Source organism: Jaculus jaculus, chromosome X (assembly GCF_020740685.1).
Source record: "Jaculus jaculus isolate mJacJac1 chromosome X, mJacJac1.mat.Y.cur, whole genome shotgun sequence".
In the NCBI taxonomy this organism is placed as follows: Eukaryota; Metazoa; Chordata; class Mammalia; order Rodentia; family Dipodidae; genus Jaculus; species Jaculus jaculus.
Genome location: NC_059125.1, coordinates 103858249 through 103883938, shown reverse-complemented (window position 1 = coordinate 103883938; position 25690 = coordinate 103858249). Strand labels below are relative to the sequence as shown.

General features: G+C 43.9%; 1 protein-coding gene across 7 annotated transcripts in view; it reads right to left on the bottom strand.

Annotated features, from left to right (window-relative positions):
- Tmem164 (transmembrane protein 164) overlaps window positions 1-25690 on the bottom strand; it is a 498963-nt gene that overhangs the window by 320555 nt on the left and 152718 nt on the right. For all 7 annotated transcript variants that reach the window (XM_045140037.1, XM_045140041.1, XM_004659138.3 and 4 more), the window contains one exon: window positions 24613-24691. In XM_045140037.1, coding sequence (XP_044995972.1) covers window positions 24613-24691 — 79 coding nt within the window. The remainder of the gene's footprint in view (window positions 1-24612; window positions 24692-25690) is intronic.

Below are 25690 nucleotides of genomic sequence, written 5' to 3'. Positions count from 1 at the left end.
CCACACTGCATTTTAAAGGCTAGCCAGTAAAATGCTCCAGTAATAATTTTATATTGGTTATATTAGAGTGATGATATTTTCAATCAACTGGATTAAATAATATATATTTCTAAGATTATTTCTGGGCTGAAGAGATGGCTCAGTCATTAAATATGCTTGCTTGCAAGCCTGCCAGTTCAGGTTCAATTCCCCAATATGCACATAAAGCCAGAGGCACAAAGCAGCACATGTGTCTAGAGTTCTTACACAATGGCAAGAGGGCCTGGTGAGCCCATTCTCTCTGTGTCCCTCTCAAATAAATAAAACTGGTGCTTTTTTTTTCTTCAAAAAGATTAACTTCACCTGTTTGTCATACCTATATTTAGTGTGATTCTAGAACATTTGAAATTACATATGTGCCTAGGTGGTCAGGCTTTGTAGGTAAGCTCCTTAACCACTGAACCATTTCTCCAGCCCCATAAACTCATTTTCTAAAAATGTTTTGTTCATTTCTATTTTTATTTATTTTACAGAGACAGACAGAGAAAGAGGCAGATAGAGAGAGAGAGAGAGTGGGCCACTGCAAATGAACTCCAGATGTGTGTGCCCCCTTGTGCATCTGGCTAAGGTGGGTCCTGGGGAATTGAGCCTTGAACCAGGGTCCTTAGGCTTCACAGGCAAGCGCTTAACCGCCAAACCATCTCTCCTGCCCCATAAACTCATTTTTATCAGTCTCTACCCTGCCACTAAAATAGCTCCTATTGCAGTCACAAATTATCCTTTAATTGCTGTGATCAATTTGCAGGCCTTTCTCTTTTTTGGTTTTGCGAGGTAGGGTCTCACTCTGGTCCAGGCTGACCTGGAATTAACTCTGTAGTCTCAGGGTGGCCTCGAACTCATGGCGATCCTCCTACCTCTGCCTCCCGAGTGCTGGGATTAAAGGCGTGCGCCACCACGCCCGGCTTGCAGGCCTTTCTCTATGCACCATTTTGATTTAGAAACAATGGGCACCTGGCTTTAGATATATTGCTCACTCATAGTTCTCTTCTTGCCTCCCTACCTGCTTCTTCTCCCCCTTCTTTAGTGGATCCTCCCTGTGGTACTGACCTCTAAATTATGGACAGGGTCATACTGCAGAACTCAGAACATTTGTCTATTTTCATCCTATAGTTGATTTCAACAAATCTCCCAGCACTAATATGATAAACATGGTGATGACTCCAAAATTTACATCTCAACTTGGAACCTGCACTCCAGGCTCAGTGTCTAATGGATATCTCAAACTTAAACAAAATTTGTGATCTTGGCTCCTGTAGTATATCACCATAGTAAAGGCTACTACTGAATCACACATTTCCAGAATCCACAACCTTACAGGGTTTCTTTCCAACTCTGAGTTGTCCATGTGAGAGGCATGACCTAGCCATGCAACTTGCTTTAGTTAGTTTGATATAATCAAAAAGCATTTCAATCAGGGGCTACAGAACAGGTGCACCAGTTAAAAGCACTTCCTTACAAAGCCTGACATACTGGGTTTGACTCACTAGTACCCACATAAAGCCAGATGCACAAGGTGGTACATGTGCCTAGAATTTGTTTTCAACAGCATGAGGCTCTGGTGCACTTATATTCTCCCCCCCCATCTCTCTCAACAAATAAATGAAAATATTTAATATAAAAATGTAAAAAGTTTCAATCCAGGGCTAGGGAGAAGGCTCAGTACTTGAAGGCATTTTATTGCAAAACCTGCCAGCTGTGGTTCCATTCACCAAACACCCACACAACCAGACACAAAAAGTAGTTCAGGAGTCTGGAGTTTGTTTGCAGCAGCCAGAGACCCTGGTGCATGCATACACACACACGAATACACACACACACAAGCAATTTTTCAAGTTTCAATCAAAGTCTTGATGATCATTTGTGTACTGGGGCTGGCCCTGTAGTAATACTTTCCCTGAGATGCCATGAAAAACATAGTGGATAGAAGCCCATCCCAGAGTAAGGGGTAGCTAAAATAGATCCCAGGCACGAACAATAGAAGAATGGCTCAGTCAGCTCAAACTGCTATAACAAAATACTATAGACTGTGTATGTGAAACAACAGAAATCATGTTTTGTAGTTTTGGAGTGTAGAAGTCCAAAATCAATGTGTCAGATGGTTGGTTTCTGGTGAGGCACACATTCTGGCTTGCAGACATCACATTCTCGCTGTGTCCTCCTCAGACAGCAGGATCTCTGGTATCCTTAATAACAAGGATAACAATCCCACTGTGGAGCTGAATTTTGTAACTTCATCGAACCTTAATTACATCCCAAAGGCCTCATTCTGAAGTGTTATCACATTGGGGGTTAGAGCTCCAGCACCTGAATCCTGAAAAACCCAAACATTTAGTGCATAGCAAAAATGACCCATCCAGCCCTTACAATTTTGAGAACTAATGCCATTGTTTTATGTCACTAAGTTTTAGGACTGGTGGTCACACAGTCGATAATTGAAGCAATATTTCCTTATGCCTACCCCCCCCAAAAAAACAATACACAACAACAAATGTCTTTCTAATAGTTTTCTTTATCTCAATAAATGGCCATCCATTTTATTTGGTCAGGTCAGAAATCATAAGAGCCATTATTGGACCTTCTTTTACACTCTACATTTGACCTAGCAGCAAACTCATTCACTATACCTTCAATGTGTATCCAGCATTCAGTGTCTTTCCCCTGTCTCTACTCTTAGAGGCCAAGTCCAAGACACCCTCATCCACCTCCTAAATTATTACACAGGTGTTCACATGTCTCTCCAACTTCCTCCCTTTGCACACCTATAGTCTATCAGCATAGCAAACAGGCAATCCCTTACAAATTTAAATCAGATCTCATTTGTTCTCAGCTCAAAAGACACCAATGGCAGCACATCTCTTAAGTTGTAATAAAATAAAATAAAATAAAATAAAGTAAAATAAAATAAAATAAAATATAAAAATAAAATAAAATGTAAAATCTTTATTATGGTCTACCAGGTACTACATATGACCTGACCCTTACCTATCTCATGCCTGACCTCATGTCCTATTTCCCCTATTCTTCTTGTGAAATTAGCCATACCTGCCTACACACAGTTGTTGAAACAGTTTAGAAACAATGCACAAAGTGGTGTATGCATCTGGAGTTCCATTTGCTGTGCCAAGAGGCCCCAGTACACCTGACCCCCTCCTCCCCTCTCTTGTCTGCTGCAGAAGATCTGGGCTGGCTCTGAGTCTGACCCTTTTCTCACCAGAACCCTGGAGTCCCAGGGTCTCAGACCATACTTTGCACATCAAGGACCAGAGTTCACAGACCGAAAGAGAGACTAGGGGCAGAAAGACTAGTCTGTGGGAACCCAGTGGGAATGAATTTGAGGAATGATCATAAGGTGGAATTGCCAGGATTTGTCCACTGACAGGATGGGAGCCTGGGTGAGAGCAAAGGGCCAATGTTTAGATATATGGCCTGGCTAATGAGTGAGTAGTGCGTGACTACTCAATAGCATAGGGAACATTGGAGAAGGCGCAGGTTTGGGGACAGGGAAACAAATGAGAAGTTTAGTTTCTCACAACGTCATCTCATCTTTGGTACTCTGTGAATGGGACACTTTCATTTCTAGCCTGTATAACCCTTTGTTGTAGACTGAATAAGTAGTGCTCCCACCACCTTGTGTGTTGACAGCTTGGTCTGCAGCTGGAGGAGCCAATCATTGAAAGGTGGATGAGTCATGAGAGTGCTGACCAAATCAATGGATCAATCCACTGATAGATTCATAATATGATGGTATTATTTGAAGAAGCATATTAGAGGAAGCATGTTTTGCAAAGATATACTCTGTCCATGGTCCCTTTCTCTGCCTGTCTCGGGTTCCTGGTCACCACCGTTCTCAGACCCATACACAACAGAGCTGACCAACCATGGCTGAAACCTCTGAAACCATGAGTAAAGTATATATTTAGAAATATATACTTATTATTTGTTTGAGAGGGGGAAGGGAGGGAGAAAATGAGAATGGGTACAACTGGGTTTGTAGCCATTGCAAACCAACTCCAGACGCATGCACCACCTTGTGAATCTGACTTTATCTGGGTACTTGGGAATCAAACCCAGGTCCTTAGGCTTTGCTGGCAGGTACCTTAACCCCTGAGTCATTTATCTAGCCCTCCTTGCTGTTTCTAAGTTGTTTTCTCAGGTATTTATCACAGTGGCAAAAAAAAACTGCCAGTTTTAACTGTTCAAAAGAAGTGCTCTACCTGTGACTTCACCCCCAGATGATCCTAGCTAATTCAGTCTTCAGGCTTAGCCATCCACTGTGGGCTCAAGCAAGTTTTCCACTCATCCAGACACTGGCTTGAAGGAACCCCATCTTCAATTTAACTTATCCCAAAGGTAAGGGAACATTCTGTGTTAAGTGCTTACAAAGGAGGTTGATGTGGTCAACCTCTATCCTGACATCCTAGACAGCCTACCCATACCTGGCTTTACCCTCGAAGTTCCAGCAGGGGCTGACTGGCCACTCAGCCCAAGACTAAAGCACTTTAAAGGCTCATCGTTATCTCATAAGCATTTACATCAGCTCACTGTACTCAGGGTAGGGCTCTGGGCAGGCATAGAATCTAACAAGTGGACCTGGGACCTAGGCCAGCAGAAATACTGGAGTCTGAAGGCCCAGTTCCTAGCTACTATTCCTCCCAAGTTGCTATGTAGCTTCTTTGTAGGTCAGAGCCTATCTGAGTATCAGGGTTTCTGGCAAATACATCTCTGGTCCTCCCAATCATACAGGAGCATGGTAGAACAGAAACGCTAACAGAGCATGGAGACACTCTGGAGAGAAGTGCTGTTTAAATATAATACACCACTGTATCACACACGGTATACACTGAGTACCAGCAGAGTCCCTTGTGAGCTATAAGCAAAGGGAAGCCAACTCCTGGATCATGTGAGGCAATGAGGCTTAAAGTTCAGTTAGTATCAAAATTCCCGAGGGTAGAGACTTGCAATCATGAATAGCATCAGAAAGCCATGGAGGGCTTTCTGGACCCTACCCGAGAGTTTCTGATTTATCAAGTCTGGAGAGTGGCTTCAAATTTAGAATCTAAGAATCTGCATCAATAACATATTCCCTAGTTAAATGATGCTGCTGGTCCAGAGACTGTACTTTGAGTTATGGAAAATGCAGGTTCTGGGTCCTGCTTCCTGAGACTAGAATCCTGGAATCCCTATTTGAGTAGCAAGTACCTCAAAGGTAACCCTGATACTGGGGTTTCTGGCCACACAGAAGACACACTCATACAGGGGGAATTCTGGAGCCAGAAGATACACCAAGAGGCCGGAGAAAAGCCACCAGTAAAGGAACTATAGTACAGCTAACTGGGGAAAGCAGTGTTCCCTAGAAGGTGGTAAAATTAAGGCAGAAAATGTGTGGCTTAAACCAGAGACTCAATGACTTCCTCCTCACTGGGGAAGATCTACAGGCATTCATAAACTCAACTAACCACCTGTTGCATGAAGTTCAGCCTCGGGCCAATGTTTCCAATTTCTCTACTCATCTTTCCTGAACTCACCCCTCAGGAGACTTTAGTCTTTTCCCCAGCCCCTTTCCTGTCCTTGTCCAAATGGAATAGCAGGGCAGGGAAATAGAGGCAAAAAGAAAAAGTGCTGGCCAGCCGGGAAGGAGTAATAAGCTTGCCTTGGTGGAGAAGCAGGAAGCCCAAACTGGATCCTGAGATCAGCACGATATTTGAACTACTTCTGAGGCTGTCACTAGCCAATCAAAGCACTTTTGCTTTAATTGGTCCCACAATCAATCTAGCATTAGGGCTCCAGCCCAATGCTCATGCTTCACCAGAGATGCCAAAAGCCCACTAAAGAGTGATGTGGCTGCTCAGATCACAAAACACCTAAATTCTTAGACCGCAGTCTCGTGAAATGCCCCCCCCCCCAAAGTGCCAAATTACCCTTACTTCAAAACAACCTTTTACTCAGTATCAGGCCTGAGTCGGTGCCTGACTGCCAATTCTGAGACTAGAGCACCCTCTAGTGGAAATGACTTGGGATTTATCCCCCCCCCCCCCACACACACCCCAGCCTTCACACAAGACAGCCTGGGAAAATTGAGGGCCCTTTTTCATTTTATAAGTTTATGTTTAAAAAGCATAAAATCAAAAGCAAAGAACTTCAAAGGAAGCACAGTTAAAGTTTTATGATACAGGATTGTTCTTTATAAACGAATTTCCTAAGATTTGGCAGATATAACAACTACTATAAATTCAGAGCACTTATGAGCATGCAGTATGCGCAGGTGGCTGCAACTTCCGTGATGCGATAGGTATCTGCCTATGCTGGCTAGTGCCAACAAAGTCCCAGGTGCAGCTAATGGCACTAGTATCTGGCGCCAGGCACTCTTGCTGTATTTCTGCTAGAGGTTAAGAAAAATAAAGGCTGTTTCTTCATATTTAAGTTTAGGAATCCCTACAAAGTGGGAACCATCTGAAGGGAGCTCTGGAGCTGTGTCACGAGCTCCACAGCAGGGACCAAGCGTGGGCTCATCCTGCTACTCACTATCCTCTCCAACCATCCCAACAGGACATCACAAAAAAGGACAGCTTGGGGCTGGAGAGATGGCTTAGCGGTTAAGTGCTTGCCTGTGAAGCCCAAGGGCCCCGGTTTGAGGCTCCATTCCCCAGGACCCACGTTAGCTAGATGCACAAGGGGGCACACGCGTCTGGAGTTCGTTTGCAGAGGCTGGAAGCCCTGGCGCGTCCATTCTCTCTCTCTCTCTCTCTGCCTCTTTCTCTTTCTGTCGCTCTCAAATTAAAAAAAAAAAAAGGACACCGACATATTGTGCCATTACAAACAAATATCTGGGGGAGGGGAGGGAGGCTGGCTTCTTGGATAAAGTGCTTGTCCCCTTATGCATGAGGACATGAGTTTGGATCCCCACCACCCATGGGCAGGTATGGCAGTGTTCCTGAAATCCCAGCACTCAGGAGGGGGCGGCAGGGGCTCCTCAGGCAAGGCTGGCTAGCTGGATTTGTTGAATCAACAATCTCTGGGTTCACGTGAGAGGCACTGTCTCACTAAATACAGGGTAGAAGAGAATGAGTGAAGAAGTCATGTAATATCAACCTCTGGCCTCCTCCACATGTACCTCCCACATACATGTACCTACACACCTTTCCCCAAGTGCCCCTTTTGCCTTTTCACCTGTCACAGAAAGGGACATGGAATCCTTTAGCTCTGAGCAGAGGTGGCTGTTGTTTTGGCCCTTCTATTTCCACCACAAGCCTTCAGGATGAAAGAAGTGGAGATGCCTCCAGCTCTCCATTGTTGCTTCCAGATAGTGATCTCCCATGTCTCTGTCTTACAAAATTTTGTTCCTCCATTGTTCTCTGAGTCACTATCAGATTCATCCCAGACCAGACTAGTGCCCCTTGAATCACAGTACTTTTCACACACTCCTTTCTCACCAGTATCCAGGATGATTTCAACATCGATGTGGGTGTCCCTTCCAACACCCTGAACTTGTGGCCTCTTGAATCACCACAGGTCTGCTCCACCTCAATACACACAGCCTGCCATCTGTTGTCACTCTGAAGAGCCCCACCTCAGCTGGCATTATCTGGCCATAGCCTCCCACAGTCTCAGCTTTCATATCCTCATTCCTGTTGCATATGGACCCTTCTAGACCTCCCTGTGACCTTCGACTCCCTGATGCCCTTACCTCCCCTCACACAGAATTCTTCCTTGTTACTCAGCTCTTTCCTGGCCTTCCCATCTTTCCATCCCAGCTTGGAGCTGTTGACCTTATAGTCTAGCCCCAACATCTTTCAACTCCCTGGGGGGCCAAGGGGCTCTTCATTCCTCTCTTCACAGTCCTACCTACCCTCTCAGTGGCTCATCCCTAAGATGTGGCTTACTGAAGGTGAGGACGTAACTGCCCACACCCCCTTTTACTGGATGAGTGGGCAATGTTGCAGCCCAATAACAAGCAGATGCCATCCCAAGAATAGCAACCAATTTACACAGCACCAACTCTGACTATGACAGGCACCAGCACAAGCACCCTACACGTATGCTCTTTAATGTCATTACAAGTCGATGAGGAAGTACTACTATCACTCCTATGTTACAGAGAAAATGAAGTACAGAGAAGGAACTTGATCCAAATAATACGGAAGCAGGCTGAATTTGAAAACAGGTAGTTGAGCTGCATAATACACAGCATGTACTTTTACTATGTACATCAGTACATCCGGCGCCTCTAGGCAGCCAGATCCATTCACTCTAAGGTCTCAGTGCCTCTGATAGGGCCTGCTGTAAGATGGAGCCAGCTCGAGCCTTAGCCACCTTACATTCTCTCAGTACAGAGCAAGACTTGTCCACACAGAGGCTGCAAGCTTTAGCCCAGAGGGCATGAGAAGGCCTACTGCATAGGTGGAGGTGCAGGTCATCAGTTGCTACCCTGTGCCCAGTTCCACAATCACTCCTTGAGTGTGTCTGATCCACAGTCAGAAACCCAAAAGCTAGAAAGCAGTCCCAGACTTACCAAAGCTCTGCCCTGAATCCCCAACAGACCTCACTTTGTAGATCAACAGCAGTGGTATAGTTTACAAATCCCACCTTTGGTGGCACTTCCAAGCCCAATGCCCTGCTCCTCCACTCAGGCTACTGAGCTCCAAATGGGGGAACAATTCAGACCAGGGCCAGAATATATGAATCGATTCCTGATCCAGAATGGCCTTCCACCATGCTGCTCATCTATCTTCCAGAACTAAGGTGTCCAATACAAGTAGCCACTGAGCACCCATAGCTGTATAAATTTCAATCCAATACAAATTTTAGGACTGGAGGGACGGTTTAGCAGTCATAGGCTTTTGCTCGTAAAGCCTAGTTGCCCAGGTTTAATTCCCCTGTATCCAGGTAAAGCCAAATACACAAAGTGGCACATTAGTCTGGAGTTTGTGTGCAGCGGCAAGGAGCCCTGGTGTGCCTACTTTCTCTCTTCCCTTGCAAATAAATAAATAAATTGTAGAAAAAGTAAGTAAAGTTGGGCTGGAGAGATGGCTTAGCAGCTAAGGCGCTTGCTTACAAAGCCAAAGGACCCAGGTGCAATTCCCCAGTACCCATGTAAAGCCAAAGGCACAAGGTAGCGCATGTGTCTAGAGTTCGTTTGCAGTGGCTAGAGGGCATGGTGTACCCATATATCCCCCCCTCTCACTCTCTATCTGCCTCTTTCTCTCAAATAAATAAAAATAAAATATTTAAAAAGTTACAAAAAAGAATGGACCCTTACCTGGACACCAGATCTGCTGGTGTATTGATCATAGACTCCCCATTCACTAGAACTGCACAATAAATTTTGTTTGTACAAAAAAACTATCCTTAGCTGGGCGTGGTGGCGCACACCTTTAATCCCAGCACTCAGGAGGCAGAGATAGAAGGATCATTGTGAGTTCAAGGCCACTCTGAGAATGCAGAGTGAATTACAGGTCAGCCTGAACTAGAGTGAAAAACCAAACCTACCTCAAAACAAACAAATAAACAAACAAAAAACCCACAAACTATCCTTTCTTCTGTGTAGGTTGCATACTATCCCATCCTGTAATCCAGGCTAAAATCCTAGAGAGCTAATGTACTTCATTATTTTCCTCATTCCTGTAGCATTTCAATTATATTTATAATTATTAGCTTAATCACTGTTTATTATTACCGTTAATTCAATTAAAATAAAACATAAGCATCCCATCTTCATTGCCAGAAGAGATTAAAAGATATCACTGCTGCCACCTGGTGGCAAAACGCAGACAAACAATTAGCTAAGGCTAAATCAAGGCAAAACAAAACAAAAAACAAAAGGGACCAAAAAAAAGGCAACTGTGCTTGGTGAGTCAGAAACACCTCTTGAGAGAAGAAAGAACACTTAGGCTACTTGTGCAGGAGGACACAGAGTCAGCTGAGTCCCAAGGAGAATAGTGTGTTACTGGAGGGAACAGGTAGACAAAGGTGCGAGCAGATTGCTTTCTTCCAAAGCTATCTCAATGGGGTTGAAGTCCCGGTGATGGGAAAGGAGGTCAGAGACGGGCAAAGACCAGCTTGCAAGTACTCTTGGATACCATGTGAAGGAACATCATATTAAAAAATAATAACACATCTGTCAAGACCCACGGAGTGTGCAACGCCAAGTAAACTATCTGCAGGTGATGATGACACGTCAATCAGGTTCATTGACTATGCCAAAAGTACCACTGTGGCTGACGCTGATGGTGGCAGGAGGCATTGGAGGGGGAATATGGAGAATCTGTCTTTTTATTCTACTTTGCTGTGAACTTAAAAGCTATATTGAAAAGTAAGTCATTGAAAAAACTTTTAACTGCTAGGTGGGTTATTTAAGTAGCTGAGCAAAATCTGATCATATTTGCAATTTCTTTTTTGCATGTGAATGTGTGTGATATGCATGCAGGCATGTATGTTCACGTGTGTGTGGGCACACATGTAGGTGGGCATGCATGTGTGTGTGCACATGCATGTGGAGGTCAGAAGGTGATGTAAGGTGTCTTCCTCAATTAATCTCCAACTCAGTTTCTGAGAAAGTGTCTCTACCCAGAGCTCGCAGATTTGGCTATACTAGCTAGCCAGTGAGCTGAACTCCCAGGATTTCATTTCCACCTTCCTATGCCAGGATTATAAGCATGTGCTGCCATGACTTTTACATGGGTATTGGGGGTCTGAGCTCAGGTTGTCATGCTTATGCAGCAAGCACTTTATCCACTGAGTCATCTCCTTCACCCCTATTGCATCTTTAGAAACATTATCCTGAAGAACAGACTGGCTAGAAAGTGAGAAACATGAAGGGGAAGGGGCAACGATATGAATGAGCAAACAAAGAAATCCCCATCTGAGGGGGTGACAACCTGGACTAGGCTGGACGGAAAGGAGGGCCAATTTTGCCAGCAATGTTAAGAATTTGAATCAGAACTCCTGGATTGAGGAATGGAGGAGATGTAGCAAAAGGAGGACTTGCAGATGTTGCCTAAGGTTTTGGCTTTGGCACACTATGAAAGGAAATGGAGGAGGCAGAAGGAAAGTTAGTTGGGAGAGGGAGTATGGAAATGAGGAGTTTGATGGTGGGCACATAGCTTTGATTTCCTGGTCACATACCTCTCCAGGCTGCACTGACGTTCCACAGGCACCATCAGCCTCTATGGAGTAGACAGAGAAAGTGCCTAACAAGGAGGGAAGCCAGGAAACAGGAGTATCTGGACCCCAAGGGGAAAACCAGCATCTCAAAGGACAGAGCAGGGCTGGAGAGATACCTTAGTGGTTAAGGCACTTGCTTACAAAGTCTAATGACATGGGTTCAATTCCTCCATCCCCATGTAAAGCCAGGTACAATGGTGCATGCACCTAGAGTTTGTATGCAGTGGCTGGAGGCCGTGACATGCCCATTCTCTTTTACTGTCTGTCTGTCTGTCTGTCTCTCTCTCTCTCCTACCTATCTCTCTCCTTGCAAACAAAGAAATCATTTGGTTTTTTTAAAAAAAAGTAGGACAGAGCAGAGGCTATGTTATATTTATTGCTAAGCATGTGCTCAATCCGTACAATGAGCTATGGTTTTAGAATACAGCAAGGCACAATCCTGTCCTCTACAGCCCATGGTCTAGTCAAAAGACACATGCGTAATTGATGAGAAGGAAAGTGGTGGTTAATAATAATAGTACTGGTAAGAGGAAACCACTCTAATGTGCCAGGCCCGGCTTTATATACTTTTCATACACATGAGCTCCTTGAATTCTCATGACACTCAATGAGGTAGGTCATACTACTACCCGCAACTTGAAAATGAGTAAACAAAATAAACGCAGAGACATCGGAGCGCTAGCCTGCCTGTAAGGGTTAGCTAGTAATGGGCAGTTTCAGGTTTTGAACCCACAGTTCCAAATCTAGTGACTCCATGGTATGGTTGTAAAGCCTTCTTGCCTACCCAGTTTCAAAGGCATGAACTCCAAAATATGTGCTCTTAACATTAGTGGTACTATGGACCCTTGGGGCAGTTTGAAGTGTAACAACCAACTTCCTCTCAGAATAAGTCTTCAAGTTTATAACAGAACAGATGGAGGATTATGAAACAAATCAATCATGAAGAAATATAGTTATGAAGATATTTTCAAAAACAAATATGCAATTCAATGTGGAGACAATGAGTGGTTTTTGAGATATGAGCAGCAGCTGGATGTGACATAAGAGGAAAGTATCTGATTTACACTAACAGTGATACCAATATATACAGTGCTGCTGATTTAACTGGTTTGGTGTCAACATTTGTAACTGCAGAAAATAACCACATTTCACGTGGTGTTAATGTAGATGATGTGATGTTAGGTTTCCTTATTCAAGGTCATGGGCCCCAGGTGATAGACTTCTGTAACCTGAGTAGACATGTAAGGATTAAAGGAGATCAAGATTTTGCATGTAAAACATTTATTTACCTAATGCCTAGGGCATCAAAGACGGACACTAAATACCAGCTTGGAGGATGCATAATAGAATTTGCACAGGGTTCAGTGTATGAATACACCCTTGAGCAGAGGGCTTTCACTCATCCACTCAGAACCCAAACTGAGAACAAAAGAAAACCCACTGTTCTCCTGGGAAATACCATGTAAAGAGACACCAAAAGACACCTGCTGGGTAGCATAAGGGAAGGAGGGGGGCAGGGCATAACAGCTCTGTGAACTTGCTGAAAAAAGCCACTGCTGAGGTGAGTTTGGGGCAATGGATATTTTGCAGGCCTATGGCTAGAGAAGGACATTATCAGAAGCTGTAGCTTTTCAGAGGGCTGGACAAATGATTTAGTGGTTAAGCACCTGCCTGTGAAGCCGAAGGACCCTTGTTCAAGGCTTGATTTCCTAGTGCCCACGTGAGCCAGATACACAAGGTGGTGCATGCATCTGGAGTTAGTGTTCAGTGGCTGGAGGCCCTGGTACACCCATTATCATTCTTTTTCTCTCTCTCTCTCAAATAAATAAATAAATAAAAAGAAGTTGTAGCTTTTCAATGGCATGGACATGAAAACTGCACCTTCAGGATTTTGGTATCACAAACAGGGGTCATAAACATGAACTTGGGGAAGATGTAAGGCCAGGCCACAGTTTTCTGTGCACTAGGAAGTAGGAGGGGTCACTGCAAGTGTCCAAACAAGGAAGTGCTATGATCCTACAGAAATAGTTTTAGAAGCTCTTGCAACGGGATGTGAAAGTGAGTGGATGGTAGGCAGGAAGAACTCAGGGGCCAACTGTTGCCTGTGAAAAACACAATGACAATTCAGGCTTGACCCCAAGTCATAGTGCAGAAATAGTAATATTTATCACAACCATTATAATAGCTATTATTAATCCCCCATTGCATCTAATTTATAGATTGAAATGCTGTAAAAGGGATGCATGTATGGGAAAACAAAAGTAAGTAGACATAGGGCTGGCACTCTCTGAGGGTCTTATGTAGTATCCTGTATAGATAAGAAAGGACTAATCACCATGAAGTAGGGAAGACTTAAAACTGACTCCAGCCAGGCGTGGTGGCACATGCCTTTAATCCCAGCATTTGGGAGGCAGAGGTAGGAGGATCACCGTGTGTTCGAGGCCACCCTGAGAATACATAGTGAGTTCCAGATCAGCCTGGGCTAGAGTGAGACCCTACCTTGAAAGAAAAAAAAAAAAACTGACTCCAAAATCGAGAAGCCATAAAATTAGAATAGATAAATTAAAATTACATAGAAATGTAAAAATCCTGAATAGCAAAGTATAACATGAAAGGCTGTGGGGGTGGCTCAACGGTGACAAGTGCTTGCTTGCAAGCCTGCCAGCCCAAGTCCCATCTTCCTCAGTGCCCACATAAAGCAGGACACAAAGTGCCGTAGGAGTCTGTAATCTCAGCATGCCTACAAGCAATGGGAGAACTGGGAAAATCTGGAAGGTCATAAGCAGCAGAAACAAAACAACAGACGCTCTCTCAAGATGTTAGAAAGACAGGAGAAGCACTTTGAGGTTGTCTTTTGACCTCCACACACATCATGGCATGCACACACACATACACACACATATTATGTACAAATATATAGTAAAGAAAAAAGGTTTGAAAAATAAAAGACAACAAAACTGGAGGATATATCTACAAAATGTATTATAAAGGGCCAACTCCTAATATTTATGTGCAAAGACCTCTTGGGAGCTGGGGCACTATCTCAGTTGGTAAAATACCTTACCATGCAAGCATGAGGACCTGCATTTGATACCCATAACCCACCTAACAAACAAATGCCAGGTGTAGTGGTGCATATATACGGTGCCAATGCTGGGAGGTGGAGATAGCCAGTTTAGTCTATTGGAAAGTTCAAGGTTGGTGAGAGACTCTGTCTCACAAAAGGCACACAGTGCAAACATAAAGTATATATACACATGCAACACATGCATGCACAACACACACACACACACACACAAAAGAGTCATGCCGGGTGTGGTGGCACACACCTTTAATCCCAGCACTCGGGAGGCAGAGGTAGGAGGATCACCGTGAGTTTGCGGCCACCCCGAGAATACAGGTCAGCCTGGACTAGAGTGAAACCCTACCTCAAAAAAAACAAAAAATAAAAAGTCATAAGGAAATCTGATACTGGGTAAGATAATCAAAAAATAAGAGTTGGAGTGATGGCTTGGCAGTTAAGGCGCTTACCTATAAAGCTGAATGACCTGAGTTCAATTTCCCAGTACACACGTAAAGCCAGATGCACATGGTGGTGCATGCATCTGGAGTTCATTTACAGTGCCTAGAGGCCCTGGTGTGGCCCATTTTATCTCCTCTCTCCTCTGCTTGCAAATAAATAAGTGAAAATATTAAAAATAAAATAAACTGGGCATGGTGATACACACCTTTAACCTCAGAACTTGCAAGGCAGGCATAGGACAGCTGTGAGTTCAAGGACACCTTGAGACTACATAGTAAATTGCAGCTCAACCAGGGCTAGAGTCAGACACTACTTTGAAAAACCAAAATAAAAAAAAAATAATAATAAAATTAAATAAAGGGTTTGAACAAAAGTAACTAAGCAGTGGACAAAGCTGTTCCCAGACACCATAGATTATTAATGAAAATGCCAGTGCCAAGGATGGACTATCTCCCTATAAGTGTTTGGTCAAGAAGGCTCCTGAGGCCCCCTAAACTGACACAGGCTATTGCCAGTGCTCTTGGTAGCCCACAAAAATTAGATGTAAAGACCCTATTGCTGAAGATACCATGTATGGTGGCCACAGGACATAGAGAAAACAAGCAGGAACTGAGCTGGACGCTCCCTCCCTGTTGGCTAGCTCTCATAATGTTAGATGGTGCTATGCAGACTACTGGGGGGAATTGTCATCAAGAGTCTTACTCACGGGCTGGAGAGAGGGCTTAGTGGTTAAGTGCTTGCCTGTGAAGCCTAAGGACCCCGGTTCGAGGCTCGGTTCCCCAGGTCCCACGTTAGCCAGATGCACAAGGGGGCGCACGCGTCTGGAGTTCGTTTGCAGTGGCTGGAAGCCCTGGCGCGCCCATTCTCTCTCTCCCTCTATCTGTCTTTCTCTCTTTATCTGTCGCTCTCAAATAAATAAATAAAAATTTTTTTAAAAATTAAAAAGAAAGAGTCTTACTCACCTGTGGATCCTTGGAACTAAACTGCTGACCTGCCAAGCAAGATGTATCCAGTGGTACAATGGCAACGGTGGCATACTGTTATGGAGGTAAACAATGGCTTTCTGATTGGATTTGAGGCCTGCTCCACAGGAGAAAATTCATATATAGTACTATCAATTCAGTTAAAACCCTACAGCGTGTGAAGTCATAAGCCCTAATGGGGAAGCAATTACTGTTGTTTGGCTAAATGAGCATGATGTGCTTGTCAAAGTGCTGTCTAAACAACTGTCTATGCCCTTAGATTAGTGCTACTATCAACTTGAGTCAGTGGAACTTCTTTATGCAGAGGTCAGTGGTAGGAACAGAGACTCATAACTAGTCAAAGTGCTGAAAATGTGTAACTATTGATTGCTTAACCATAAATGAGGCATCAATATTGCCACCTCCAAGGTTCAAAAACTACTGCAGAACAAAAGAAGGAAAACATGTAAGAACTTGAGTAGTAGTATTGTTTATGATTTCTGGGCACCACATAGCTGTTGCACTCTTACAACACACATCAGCCATGATTGCCAGTATAAGATTCACACAACACTGGGTCATCAAAATCCTGTCATGGGGGCTGGAGAGATGGCTTAGCGGTTAAGTGCTTGCCTGTGAAGCCTCTGGACCCCAGTTTGAGGCTCAACTCCCCAGGACCCACGTTAGCCAGATGCACAAGAGGGCGCATGTGTCTGGAGTTCGTTTGCAGTGGCTGGAGGCCCTGGCATGCCCATTCTCTCTCTCTCTCTCTCCCTCTCTCCCTCTCTCTCTCTCTCCCCCTCTTTCTCTCTCTGTCTGTCACTCTCAAATAAATAAAAATGAACTAAATTTTTTTTTTAAATCCTGTCATGGAATGGAGAGGGGCCCCATCCTTCCATGAGCACTTATAACAAGTTAATGGTGGATGTACAACAGAGAGACATTTTCTTCAGTGGTGTAGACCCTGACAAGGGGCCCATCTATGGTCCTGTAATCAAACCCAATATATACTCTTATTTTAAAAAAAAAAGAGCTAATGAAACATATTGGATCACCAAAACATTAAAGTAAAAGGAGGGTGAGTTGGAAAGTGGAAGGGAGCAAGAGAGGGTAACAAGGGGTGAATATGATCAAAACATAGCATGTTCATGTATGAAAATGCTATGAAACCAATTATTGTGTACAAGTAATATATGCTAACAAAAACATTAAAAAACCATGTACATGGTACCAGAGGAATGGCAACCAAGTTTGTAAGCTTATACTCTGACCTCCACATGCATGCACATACACATGAAGCCAGCTTCTTCTACCATACATGGAACTTTCACCTGGATCTGTAAGCTTGAAATAAATTCCTTCCTCCCATAAGCTGTGTCTGATCAGGATGTTCAACCCAGCCACATGAAACTGTCTGCTACAGTATCCAACAGAATTTGTTCTAGAAATTTGCATAGATAGTAAAGTCAGCAATGCTCAAGATCATTACTTAAAATTAAATGTGTTTGTATATATCCTACACCACAACTTCCATATAATTTAAATAATTTCTCAATGACTTATAATAACTAATACTACAAAGATGCCATATTAAAAATTATTATATTGTTCATGAGGGAGAAATAAAGTCTGTATATGTTCAGTACAGATACAAATGTTTTTTTGTTTTTTGTGGGTTTTTTTTTTTTTTTTTTTTTTTGGTTTTTCAAGGTAAGGTCTTACTCTGGCCCAGGGTGACCTGGAATTAACTATGTAGTCTCAGGGTGGCATTGAAGTCATGGAAATCCTCCAACATCTGCCTCCTGAGAGCTGGGATTAAAGGCGTGTGCCACCATGCCCAGCTTCAGATACAAATTTTTTAAATATGTTCAAGTTAAAGTTTATTGAACACAGAAATCTAGAATCTATGGACAAAGAGAATGCATGAAACAAAAATAAGGGAAGGACTGGAGAGATGGCACAACCCTTAAGGTGCTTGTCAGCAAAGCCAAAAGAACCAAATTCAATTCCCCAGGACCCACATAAAGCCAGATACACAAGGTGGCGCATGTGTCTGGAGTTCATGTGCAGTGACTAGAGGCCCTGGTGCACCCATTCCCACTCTCTCTCTTCTTCTTCTTCTTCTTTCTTTCTCAAATAAATATTTTTAGAAAAACTAAGGGAAGATATATTAAAAAATACAATGTGTAACACAAGCTAACATTATGTCTCTTAAAAGTTTCACTGACTTCTCATTATTTTATAATCAAAGCAAACCTCTAACCTGACTCACAAAGCATTTCCCATCTGACTGTGCCTGCATCTCAGGCGCCCTCTCTTGTCATGGTACTGATGCACATGCTATTTGTCAACATAAGGGTTCCCATCCCCTGATTCTCCCATTCATCCTTTGCATCTCAGTTTAAGTGACACCTCCTCAGGAATTTGTCCCCCATGGTTAGCTTGCTTTGTTCTAAGCACTTCTGAGAGTACACATCTCAGCTGTACTGGGCCATTCCTGTGATTATTTGATTCACATATCTCCTCCCCCTCCTTACAAACTCTAGGAGGAATAGATGATGTCTAACTGTAGTTCATAGGGCATTGTAGTGGCCAGTGTGAAGTCTGGCAGAAAAAAAAGACATTTATTTATATAGATTAGATGGATGAATGGGGACCAAGGTACAGGGATCTTCCCTAAACTCTGCTAGGGTGACTTCATGGTAATGCTGGACAAGACTCCTAAGAAGAGGAAAGGAGGTCAGCACAAGCAGGTTGAATGTGAAGTGTGCTCTAGACATTCAGGGAGAGCTGGTGAGTGAACTGGGTGAAAAGTGTATTATGATTCCAGACTGTGAAGAGTGACAGTGGCCATCCTCACACCAATTGGAAGTTAAACCACAAAAGCACATTGGACCATGCCAGAGTGTGATCCAGAACCAAGTTCTAGGGAATGGATATCTCAGAGGACGATAGAAAAAGACTTTGAGGGCTGGAGAGATGGCTTAGCGGTTAAGCGCTTGCCTATGAAGCCTAAGGACCCCGGTTCGAGGCTCGGTTCCCCAGGTCCCACGTTAGCCAGATGCACAAGGGGGCGCACACGTCTGGAGTTCGTTTGCAGTGGCTGGAAGCCCTGGCGCGCCCATCCTCTCTCTCTCCCTCTATCTGTCTTTCTCCCTGTTTCTGTCACTCTCAAATAAATAAATAAATAATGAACAAAAAAAATATTAAAAAAAAAAGAAAAAGACTTTGAAACATTTTCAAGAACATGGTCACTAGGGAGAGCAGGTCAGAAGAAAGGGGGACTTGGGAAGGTCAAAAACAGCCTTTCGAAAATGAGCAATTGGGGCTATGGAACTGGCTCAGTGGTTAAAGACACTTGTTTGCTTGCAAGCCTACCAGTCTGAGTTCAATTCACTAGCACCCACATAAAGCTGGACACAAAGTGGGGCACATGTCTGTGATCCTAACATGCCTACAGCATTGACAGTTGGAGTCAGGAGAACCCAGAATCTTACAGACCAGCTAGACATGTGCATGTAGTGGCAAAACAATAAGATAAAATAGGAGGACAAACATCTTAAGTTGGTTCTCAGATGTGTGCGCGACACGCGCACGCGCACACACACACACACACACATACACACAACATATACATATAAATACAAACAGGAGTGATAAACAAAGTTGAGCTGGTAAAAAACTAGTTTTTAGTTTTGGTCAGACACACATTGCTGGGATCATCATCAGTCATGCTTTTGTGAAGTTCCTGGCAGGGATGGAAGATAGGATGTTCAGAGGAACGGAATGTAGTGGAGAAGGTCGACCAACGAACAGACACATGTCCATCATAAGTCTATAATGTCTATGAGGTGATTTCAGGTGCTAACTCTTTTCTATTAGTTATATACTTAAGAGTGTCTTATAGTAATCAAGAATATGAAATAATGACTTCATGAGCCTTATGGGGTTTGTCTTAAGAACATATTTTAGCTTAAAATATCAAAAGAATTAAGGACATGTATTATATTCATGACAATAACATAATTATATGGAAAAGGTGAAACTCGCCATATCCAAAGAGCTAAAGTTTTAGAGACAATTCGAACTCTTATTTGAGATGCCTATATGTGAAGGGAAAAAGGAAGACAGTGGTGTGTGGTTGAGAGAAACTTGTTTTAAATGAGAAATACTTGGAAAAGCCAGTAGTGAAGGGTTGACAGTCCCTGTAAACACTGGCCTGAGTGATGAAATGAGGCTTCACAGGAGGTTCTTGACAAGGACCCTCGATGTTTGTACATGAGGGGCAATTTTTTTGGTAGCTAGTTAAGACTGCTGATGACTTTTCTCTCTCAGCAGCCTGTGCAGCACTTTTAAGCACAATGGCAGCTAGTCAGTATCAAGGAGGTTTCCAGTTCAGTTCCAGCTGATTTCTCAGTGTCCCGCACCTAAAGAAAGTGATGCTTTCAGCAACAGGATCATACTTTGGTATGATCATATTCTGATGGCCAACTAAGAACTTTGGAAAATAGCCTGTGTTTTTTTTGGGGGGGGTCCTCATGGGACTCTGTAATCAATAACTCACTGGGAGGTATCCCCCCTCTGACACTGGAATTTTCCTGTAATAATGTCTGGCTTTTGGGCACAGCATTATCCATCCCCCTCCATGGGGGGGATGTAACCTTGACTAAGTTACTTTGAGTAGGAAGGAATATCCTAACTTTAAGCAGCACTATTCCACATATTCTACAGGCTGGAATGGATCAGAAGGAGAGAGCTGGGGCTAGAGAGATGGCTCAGTGGCTAAGGCACTTGCCTGTAAAACCCAACCTTTAACCACTGAGCCATCTCACCAGCCCCAAAATAATTTAAGTTGAGAGAATAGTAAACATTTTCCCATGAAGTAGGAGTGAAAGAATGATCTGACAGACACAGTGGAGCATGGGGCAGCACACAGCACAGGGTACATGATGCAGCCTTGGCGCAAGGATAGGAAGACGCTGAGTCTGTGGAGAACTATGGGATGGGTCAGGGGTCTTTTCAAGAAATACAATTTAACTAGCTTGATTCATTCATTCTATATTGTATACATTATGTTGCCACTGTGTACCCTAAATGTATATATACAACTACAATCTGCCAACATGCAATAAAAAATTTAAAGCATAAACACTATCAAAGCAGAACAAAAAAGAAATTTAGCTCTAGAAACTGGAAGGTGAAGAAGGGTTGGAAGTAAAGAAAACAGGGAAAAGAAGATCCAGGCTGAATGAAGAAAAGAACAGTGTGACAAGTGAGGTCATGTGACCTGTGATGGTGCACAAGGACTGTGGAACAAGGGAGAAATGCAATTTCATGTAGAACCATCTCCTATTCCCTGGGGACAAAAATTTTGTGCTCAAGTCAAATAGACCTCCTGGGCAAGTGATATCTATAGGACTGCCTTGTCTTAGGTAAAACCCCTGTGGTAGTTTGAATGCCTGCCCCCCACTGACTCAGGTGTTAAACTTGTAACTTGGATCGCCAGCTAACGGGCTGGAGGAGGTGTTTCCATGGGGCAGATCCTGGAGTCCAGCACAAAGGTATACAGAGAGGTTTTAGCTCTGGTGGGGTCTTGCTTGCAACCTGGGTTTGTGCTTGCTTGCTTTTGTTTTTTGGCTGGCTGTTTAATTGCCTCTCGCTGCTTGGATTTATGAATGGGAACCAGCTTCATTGGCCACTAATGGAACTTTCCCTGGATCTGGAAGCTTGAAATAAATCCCTTCTTCCCATAAACTGTGTCTGGTCTGGATGTTCATCCTAGCAACATGAAATTGACTACTACAACTGCCAAGCCATTTATTTCTGGAAAATTCCTAGAATCTTGTAGAAAATAGATCCTCCAATCCTGAGGTAACTTCCTAGAGTCTTGTAGAAAATAGAGCCTCCAATCCTTAATTCCCTTGGTTTACAACAGGCTTCTCTTCTTGCCTCTTACTCCAGATCCATACTCACTCTCTAAAGGGCAGAACCCAGGCTCAGGACCAAAGGGGAAACCTGCCTTAGGAAAAAATCCAGACTTTTGTAGCCATGCTCACAGTTCCCAAGTGAACAGTAGATGGCAGCAAAGGGATATAAAGGGAGATGCCTGAAAAATAGCTCCAGGCTGGCCAGAAGGAGCCCTTCTGTTCTAGGGGCGGGAAATGCTCACATGGGGCTTGGAATCAAAGTGAGATCACTCCTCCTATCCTGCCAGCTAAGTCTTCACTAAGCTGGGGTGCAAATGGCATATTAACAGTAAAGGAGCATGTCAGCTCTTAATATAGTTCTCTTTCTCACCTTAAAAGGGACCAAGGCTACCAGCACCAGTTCCTCTAAGAAGAATTAATTACATTCCCAGAAGTGGTGAAGAAGGGAAAGGGAAAGGGAAGATGGATTGAGGTTTGGAAATGATATTCAGCTCCCTTAACTTCTGTAGCAATTATGGTCAACCTTCCCTAATAGACAGGGATGGCCTCAATAGACAGGGATGGTCTCTGCATCTCTGCATGTAAGGACTGTGTTTAACTGGTTCTTCTACGATTGGACCAATGCCTGATCCAAAGGAGGGGTCAACAAGCGAGCTAAGTAAATGCTTCATGTGGAGCAGGGAAGCAGGGACAGATATAAGCCAGGCTGATGTGATTAGGAGACACACATCTGTCCATGTGGACAGAATGGTATACAGGAGAGATCCCTGGCCTGGGAAGGAATTTAGGTTGGCTTTTGAACTCCAGCTCTGTTATTATAGGTGCAAGCAAGTCCTGAGGTCTATGAACCCTGACTTTCACCTGTGTAGGATGATTCTTCAACAGACCTTTTATGATGTACATATAAACAAAGCATGCTTAGCATATTATTTTATACACTAATGTTAATAAAAGGCAGCTACTAGTACATAGTATAGTTACCATTACTGTTGCTAGTGCTATAGCTTTTCCTGTTGGTGGGGAAGACAACTCACTGAGAATAGGAAACAAATCAAAGACTCAGAATCCTGAGTTTCTCAGCTTGGTTCCCTCAAAGAGCATAGTAATGGATCCCAAAGGCCAAAGAGGATAGATTCAGTAGATAAAGCACTTGTTGCATAAGCATGAGTCCCAAAATTTGGGCCCCCAGAACCCACATAAATGTGGGATGATGTAGCACTACCATCCAAGCCCCAACAGAAGAGAGTAGGCAGGAGAATCTCAGGCCAGACAGCCTGGAGAATGCAGAGGTAAAAATGACAGACCTTGTCTCAAACAAGGTAAAAGGTGAGCAGAACAACACCTGACATTGACTTCTGAACTCTACAAACATGCTGGAGTAACCCCATAATACCTGCAATCCCACTGAGGAGGGTCCCCAGCAGAACGGGGACAGGGATGAGGAAAAAGAGTGTACCAACACATGGTGTATCCATACGAAATATGGTAATAATAATAATAACAACAACAATGATATAAAACATGCTCAGTGCATGTGTACCTGTGCTCACACACATAGCAAAAAGTAAATAAAATAAAATAAAAATGAAGACGGCCAAAGAGAATCAGCCCTGGTTTTTGTTGTTGCTATTTGTTTTGTTTGTTTTGCTTTTGAGAAAGCAAGGTTGGCTACTTGGTATTTTCCTTATCAGCTACCAGATAACTTTTAATTTTAGAGTACAAAAGAGTTTCAATAGCAACTAGGTGGATTTGGCCATAAATCCCATCTCACACCTTTGAAAACAGGAACAATGAGTAAGTAGGGGCCTGGCTTCCTGGTTCTCTTCAAAATGAGTGTACCTCCGAGAACTGGGTTTCATCAGGAGGCTGTGTTGTCTGTACCCAGAGGACAGACCAGAGAAAAAGCACATGTCTCAGGGATATTGGAGCATCAGACTTCCCTAAAAGCTCAGTCCAGAAAGGAGGGCTTTCAGAGTAAATTCAACGGAAGTGTTCAACGACAATGTGAGACCCCTCTAGTGGTTGCACAGGGTAAAAGCATCCTCAAAGAATATTCAGGCCAATGTGTGGAAGAGGGCTGGTAAGAGCCAGGGAAGAGGAAGCAAATCTGACAGATACCGGGCAGCAGAGAACAGACCTTTCTGAACATCGTATAGTGAGTTCAAAGACCCAGGTGGCCTCAGATCATTTTTAGGGTGAGACAAATGAAAGGTTGGTTTCCCAGAAAAGTTCTAGTAACCAGGACAGAGAGGCTGGTGGCTGAGGGTAAAAGTGACTGTCCTCCGATTACAAGGCCTTTGAGACAAATTTTACCACAAGCCCAAAGGTACAGGAACTCTCTTTCAGTCTACACAGAGGCAGAAGGAAATTTCAGCGAAATGGTAAGGTCACCACCAACAGATCAGCTTTCTTTCTAGCCTGTCTCTACCAGATGTGTGGGCTCTCCCTCTTAACCAAATGGTGATGGTGTATTTTACATGGAAGATGCTTCTTTTTCCACTGCCTCTTCTCTCAATCCCAGATTCCTTTAGTTCCCGGTCTTCTCATACCTTTCAGTAGCTTCCCTGGCTTTGAGAGGATGAATACGATAAGCAAGAACACAAGGTCTTTCTCCTAAGTACAGGGTGCTTCTTTCTTTCCTTTTACACTGATCCACACATGGTGGCGGGGAAAGGAAGAAGCATAAGAATGACAGTGTATGAAGGCACCATGCAAACCCCAGGCCACCACCAAGATCCTAAAGCTTAGGCTCTATGATAGGCAGCGAGCAATACCATGCACACCCAGAAAGGATGGTTCCGAACAGCACCTAGACTCCTTGCAGGCCTCATCCATGCCCAGTTCCCCTCAGTGCCTGAGTACTAGCACCAAGCATGCTGAAGATACCCAGCCAAGCAGCAGCTAAAGAGCCCAGTAGGCACCCATGAGGGTGTGATACGTTAGAACAGAGGGTTAGGCAAGGTATTTGGGGTGTCAGAGGGATGTGGTTTGATGGCCTTACCTCCTTTCCAAAGCAGGTAGATGGGCACCACGTAGAGCATGACATGCTGAATGTAGTAAATTTCCAATTCAAACGGGAGCTGCAGGGAAAGATGGAGAGAGGCATTTCAGAATAGAAAAGCACTCACTGCAATTCACTCGGAACCTGAACATCCTTACAGAACCTCACTTATCTCCCCTGACAACTCGAAAACAAAAAAGGAGTGGAATATCTAGATGTTTTCTAGACTGGCATCTTCCAAGGTGTATTTTCCAGAGACGGTGCTTGCAAAAAGCTCCACTGATGCTGGGTCTTGACTTCAAAATGCGGCAAACCTTAGCCCTTCCCCTCCCTTGCGACATCCAACACACCCACTCACTCACCTGTTTCCAACCTCCCTCAAAATGGAAGCACTGGACTACCAAAGCTGAGCATTGGTTCAACCTGGCCTGAGTGGTGCAGCTGTTGGGCTTGGCAGCAGGCAGAAAGCGGAGGTGGCTGGGCAGCTAACTAAATTCTGGAGGAGAAAAAAAAATTGGAAGCTGCCAGGAAGTCGTGCTTATGGCACATATGCCACCCCAAGTGTGTGTGTGTGTGTGTGTGTGTGTGTGTGTGTGTGCACGCGTGCACGCACACGTGTGCACACACACAGACACAGACCCCACAACAAGTCCAGAGAGACAAGGACTCTTGGGGTAGGTGTCAGCTGTCTCCGTATTCCCTACAGGGCAGGCTCAGAATCAAGACTGTGTATAATGAGAGCAGGCAGTTACAGGCTTCCAAAGCACAGGAGCCTAAGCCTGCCTTGTGCCAAGGGCTGAAATTAAAAGATGGCACAGATCCCAGAATGGTAGCTGGGACAACTGTGGACCCTGGACACAGACAATGACTCTGGAGCTTGACAACAGAAATCCACAGAGAAGGAAACTTTCCCAGGGACCAAGATGATATACAGCTATTGCTTTATGTTCACAGGGAAGAAGGTAAAAACTGAATCGTGGAGATGAGGTTCTAAAATAGGTTGTAGGATATGGCTCTTGGTACCACCAGCATAAGAAGGTATGGAGGCTTGAGGGGCCCAATACTGACCCTCAGTAAT